This window comes from Onychomys torridus, chromosome 3 (genome assembly GCF_903995425.1).
Source record: "Onychomys torridus chromosome 3, mOncTor1.1, whole genome shotgun sequence".
NCBI lineage: Eukaryota > Metazoa > Chordata > Mammalia > Rodentia > Cricetidae > Onychomys > Onychomys torridus.
The window spans coordinates 116,149,504-116,155,503 of record NC_050445.1 but is presented as its reverse complement, the minus strand read 5'-3'; the positions used below and the strand labels follow the sequence as shown (position 1 = coordinate 116,155,503).

The 6,000-nt window shown below is 54.3% G+C and overlaps 1 protein-coding gene across 1 annotated transcript in view; it reads left to right on the top strand.

Moving 5' to 3' along the window:
- Positions 1–426: 426 nt before the first annotated feature.
- Positions 427–6,000, top strand: part of Vax2 (ventral anterior homeobox 2) — a 28,936-nt gene continuing 23,362 nt past the window's right edge. The window contains exon 1 of the mRNA XM_036181829.1: positions 427–712. Within this exon, the coding sequence (XP_036037722.1) occupies positions 478–712 (235 nt within the window). The 5' untranslated portion in view covers positions 427–477. The remainder of the gene's footprint in view (positions 713–6,000) is intronic.

Sequence of the window (6,000 nt, the reverse complement as noted above, 5' to 3'; positions counted from 1 at the left end):
GAGCGTTGGGCACATTTCCCTGGAGATACAAGGGACCCAGAGAAGAGGCTGTTAGAAGGACCAGTGGGGAGTAATAAAGTTTAGGAGAAGATGTAGGGCGGTCTTCTTTACGTCTGGGTAGTCTAGTCTCCCACTGCCAGGCTCTAAACAATGCCCCACTCGAAGAGATGAGAGGACACCGCCTCCTCCCCTTTTCTCCTTTCTCTTCCTCCTATCCTTCCTCTTTCTCTTCTTTCCCTCCCCTTTCCCCTCTTCGCCTCCTTCCTCCTCTTCCCCCTCCCCAATCTCCGGCTGCGCTGCGCCTGGGAAATCCACCCAAAGTCCCAGAACCCCCGCACGCGTCCAATCGCCGATGGGGGCGGGGCCTATGGAAGGGGCTGGGCTGAAGAAGGAAGGGGCGGGGAGGGGTGGGGAAGGATTTGCTACCCCGAGCTTGAGCTAGCGAACGCCGAGACCCAGGCAGCAGTGGTGGCGGGCATGGGCGATGGGGGCGCGGAGCGGGACCGCGGCCCCAAGCGCGGTGGCCGGAGCGGGCGCCACGGCGACCACAACGGAGCGGAAGACTTGCGTGCTGACACGGGTAGCAGGAGTCCAAGGGAGGTTGCGGCGACCTCGGTCTCCAGCCCAGCAGGCTCCAGGGAGAGCGGCGCAGACAGCGACGGACAGCCGGCGCTCGGTGAGACGGACCACTGCCGCCGCATCCTGGTACGAGGTAAGGGGACAGCCGCGGCTCTGGTTCCCTGGGCCACCATGCTACCCTTCCTGGGACCTCCGACCTCTCTACAGCGTCCATCTCGCAGTTCATATACTGGTTCATTCATTCCGTAGTACATCCAGCAATTATTCCGACTGCCTATTGTGTGCGGGACACTGAGCTGAACGCAGGGGACAAAAGCAAAGCCTGGAAGGAGTCCTTGTTTCTCCGTCCTGTATTTCATCCTTCTGGGCTGGTTCTCTCTCCCTAGGCCCATTCCGGCTGATTGCTGTAGAAGGATGAGAATCATTTGGGGAAGCAAGACACCGAGAGCCAGGGCCCTCGCGCAACGGCTCTCAGAGCAAGGGAGGAGAAAGTGTCACGCGCGCTCCGCAGGGACAGGATAGGGAGGGACCCGAGTGGGCAGCTGCTGAAGAAGGCCGGCCCCGCAGGCCTGCGGAGTGCTTCCCCGCCTCAGCCCAGCCATCTTTCCTAGAATCAGGCCTTGCAAGGGTTGGTGGTCAAGGGAGGGCTCGTGGGCAGAGGGAGGCTGGTGCGCCATGGCTCCGCTGCCCCAGTTCCCACTAGCTTGGATGCCGACTCCCGGCGCCCCTCAGCCTAGCCTGGCTGATGCTTTCTTCCTCTGCTCCGTTCGCCTTCACGCTGTTTCCCAGTCCTGTCCCTGCTGAGGCGGCGAACTCGACTTCACAGCACTCTCCGGCCATCGCCCACCCAGACCCAGGCCCCCAGGCCTCCGGGGTCTGGGCCTCTCCAAGGTAGAAAGTCTGGATCCTGGGCCTGAGGCCTGTTGTCCTCCGCCATCCTGGGGTTTCAGATTGGCTCACTTTGCTTCCCCTAGCTGCCCTTCTCGAACTTCTTCATCCCATGTACCCATCCTGGAACCTGCAGGCCTCAGGAAGCCACCAATCATACCCAATTTCTTCTCTTCTGCCTAGGAGAACCTAGGTTTCTCTTGCCTTGGAGCGGGTGGAGTACAGCTTCCCTGAATCCCATTCCCCGAATGTGAGTGGCCCTGGGGATCTGAGATTCAGCTAGGGCAGGGCATGGGGACAGCCTACCTGAAGGCATAGGAAGCTGACTTGAATCCAGAAGCGAACTTGCATAAAGAAATACTCCTGGGAATAGGTGTGGTCACTAGAAAATTGGGTGGCCACTGCCTCTCTAGGGACCCGCATGGATTATGGCAGTTACACCACCAAGATATGAGGACTTGTTGGTCACTTGGGGTTAAATTAGAATGCCATTCTGCCATCTGAGGGATTCTGAGTCCAAGAAGTGAAGCACCAGTTGAGTTTCACTAAGAAATCTGCAAGGCTTCCAGAGATGAAGACAGTCTGATGTTTCCAGCTCCTGGGGTCATGTCTTGAGTCCTTGCCAATATTATGCACCACACCAAGCTAAAAGCAGGTCTTCCTCTTGTCAAGATGACTGAGTTCTGAGCCCAAACATGATCGGCCTCCACTCTACCAACCTTTATGTAGATAAACCTCACTCATGGGCATCAATGGGATCCTCTCTGGTGCAGACTCTTAAAGGTGGGAGTAAAAAGTGACCCCCTCTCCTCTGGGATGGAGCCACTTAAGTCATGCACACATATGTGCGGTTGCTCCAGAACATCTTCTGGATACACGTTTGTAATGTATTCACACAGGTAATTCTCTTACATTTGTAAAGCATACTGGAGATATTAAATATGAAGTACAGTTATCCACCTGACTGAAATGGAAAGCAAATGCAGCCCTCACAAATCCCTCTGCCCCTCCCCCATTTAATGACAAGGATGTTATTACAGGCCTGAAATGCCCAGGATGTCTTTTACTGCTAATCCCTCCTAGGCAGGGTCATTGGTGTCAGTCACTGCTCAATTACTTGAAGCCCCACCACAGCTAAGGATGGAGGCTTCCATAAGTGAAGCCAGCCCAACACTCAGGAAGGGAAGCCTTCGTTGTCCAAAATAAACAGCCTCCCATAAGCCCTAAGCACATTTTACCCTTGTCCTCTGGTACTCTGAAGACATACCCCCCCCCCCATGTCTTCCAGGGAAGCCATTAAAAGGTACAAGGGAGGCTGGGCAGTAATGGTGCACACCTTTAATCCCAGCACTCGGGAGGCAAAGCCAGGCGGATCTCTGTGAGTTCGAGGCCAGCCTGGTCTACAGAGCGAGATTCAGGACAGGCACCAAAACTACATAGAGAAACCCTGTCTTGAAAAACCAAAAAGAAAAAAAGGTGCAAGGGAGAACATTATGAGGATCATCTGCCCTGGCTGCTGTGAGGCTAGGGCACTCCAAAATGACCCAACTCTCTCCACATCTTTACACCCTTTCTCCCTGGTTGTGGGGTTGGTTGAGAGAGATCTTTAGCACTGGGAAGTCCAAGGCCAGCTGGGGCCAGAGGTGAGCAGAACTGGTGTCCCATCTCTGGCCTTCTTGCCCCTGCCTGGGTGATTTCACCTCCAGGAAGCTTGGTAAGGGTCCAGGAACACAGAGAGCACTCTGCAGGCTCTCCATAAATATTTGTTGAGAGAAGGAATGAGTAGCTCTGAGTGACCTACAAAAACTGGCTAATGGATGGGGTGGTGTGAGTTGGTAGTCAGAAGCCCCTGTTAACTGCCACCTACACACACACACACACACACACACACACACACACACACACACACAACATGGACCCAAGGGCTGCGTTGCTGTGAAAAGTCAGCAGTTTAGAGGTCAAGACAACTGATAAAGAAAAATCAAACCATCTTGCAAACAAGCAGTGAGGTTCTCCTCTGCCCTCTAGGTAACCCTGCTTGACCGATGTCTCAGATTTCCTCTGAGAAAACAAAGCTGGGAGCCCTGGAGGCCCCCCTGTTCTGCTCACCCTGCCTTCAAAATGGAGGCATTCTCTCCAGAGGCTGGCATACTGTGCCACCAAGATGACAGACATGGGCACACCACAGGCTTCCACACAGTGAGGCTTCTTCCGGAACTCCAGTCTCTAAGGCCCACTAGGCATCCCTTGTGCGGTTGTACCGGGCCCTTGGCCAAGGAGGGGTAGTGTGGAAGGAACCTTTTGTTTTATCTTGAAAGGGGCTGACCAATGGGGGGAGGCAAGAGGCCACCAGAATGAGTGGGGCCTCCAAGCTCTAACCTCACCCTGCAGTTGGCCAACCCTGTGCTGACTCTTTCAGTGGAGAGGGTTTGGGACAGGCAGAAGAGAGAGCGCCTAATTCACAGATCCCTGCAATTGGTAGTCCAAGCCTGCCGCCCAGACCAGTGGTGCTTTCCGTTATCAATCCAGATGAAAATCTAACTGATCTTTTTGGATCTGAGAATGCTCCATAGTTCCATGGTCAATGCCAGGAGGCACCCATAATCTGCTCTGTCAGAGGTGCCCCTTGGAGCCTGCTGCCTGCCCTGCAGGTCTCCAAACACGAGCCAAGACTTGTCGTCTGCACCCCAGCCTTTGCAAGAACAGTTTCTGGACATGGCAAATCCTTCGGAGGAGTGATGCCCTAGTCATCTTCCCGGCTAAAACGCCTTGGAGAGGAAGCTGGACAGATGTACCAGGTGTTTGGAGGACCAGGGGGTCCCTGAGAACACTGGGTCTTTGCCTTTAAATGGCTTGAAACGACGTGAGCACGATCTGGCTCTTCAAAACATGCAGCCAAGTCGGGAGGTAGCACCCAGCACAAAGGTTGCACGGGGCTGGTCTGCCTCCTATAGTTGCACCCGAAAAGCCACCCAACAGACAGTGGCTTCAAACAACTAACTGCAGGGACGGACATCTCCAGCATTGAAGGCTCGGCGGCTGGGTTTACACTAGTCCTTGAGCTTGGGGAGACCTCCAGGCAGCAGGCCGGGCCTTGCTGAGCAGGCGCGGTTCAGCAAAGCCACAGCCGCGTTGAACCGCGGAGAGCTGGGCAAAGCCCCAATCCTGGGCCTCTTTCGGGGGCGGGGATCTCCATATCTCAGTCTGTGGATACGTTCGGAAACCCGGCCCAACACATGCCCGAAGCAGATGTTGAGAGCTCTAGAGGACTCGTTCAGAAAACTTTCGTAACTTTTGGAATTTAATTTTTTTTTAATATTAGTGTTTGCGGAGAGTACTTTAAATTTTTTTCCAGTAGATGTTTCGTTCTGTTTGTGTGTGTGTGTGTGTGTGTGTGTGTGTGTGTGTTTGATTTTTGTTGTTGTTGTTGTTGTTGTTTTTTGGGTTTTGTTGTTGTTGTTGTTGTTTTTCCCGTCGCTTTGTTGTCAGCAGAACCGCATTCTCACCGCTGGTCTGTGCGGCAGTCATTTGGTTCTGTATTTTCCCTTCTATGTTTTAATCATCCTCCCACCCCACAGGAAACGGAAGCGGGCGGCAGAACGAGGCCTTCTTGCTGCTCTTCCGACCAACCTCATTTTCAGAGACCGATGGGGACCATTTACATGGCTCTGTTCTCTCGAGCTTTCTTCCCCTGCATAGTCACGGTGGATTTCCACATCCACAGGACCCAATGAGGGGGCGCTGAGGACAAATCTTTGGAAAGCTGGAGCTGGGGGTGTGGATCGCTGGGGCTGGGGAAAATCGGAAAATCGAGGAGAGGTGACATCCGAGCGAGCGTGTCGCAGGGCGGTCTCCGTTCCAAAGTCACCTTCAGGCTTCCAGCACCGTCCGTCCGTTAGAAATGGCATCTGTGTACCATCATGTAGGCCTCGACGCCATTGCTCAACTGCCTCTGCCTCCTGTTTCTTTTCATTCCATTTTAATCGGGGGCGACAGGGGGAGCCTATGAAGATTTTTGTTTTTGTTCTTATTTTTGTTTTTTTTTGCCTTCTCTTTCTTGTTTGTTTAGTATGAGAGAAATTGACCTAGTTCTCCCGGGATCTGTGTAAGCCTGGAGCTGTACCGCCGCAGGTGGAGCTGATCTTAGGAAAGGCGCGGAGAGCAGCGCGCCCTCCCCCGGAGACCCAGGGTAGCCTAGGAGCTTGTCCAGAAAGGCTGAAGGACTGCAGACACCTAGACACTGCGGAGAAGGGGCAGCGACAGGCAGGGATCTGGCCTCGAAGGCCAAGGGTGGGTGCAATGAAATCCAGGCTTCGTTGTTGTGACCTGAAGCCTGGTGTCTGCCTGCAGAGGCGGTGCCCTCCTTTCTTCTTGACTTAGTCCACAGACACCAATGAGCACTCCTGTGTACCTGAATGATTGAAGCCACCCCCCCCGGGGGGGGGGTGCCTCAACCTGGAGGTTTGCTGTGGAGACTCTAGAACCCACTGGGCTCCTAGATAGCGCAGTGGCGGGAAGGGGAGGTGTCAGGAG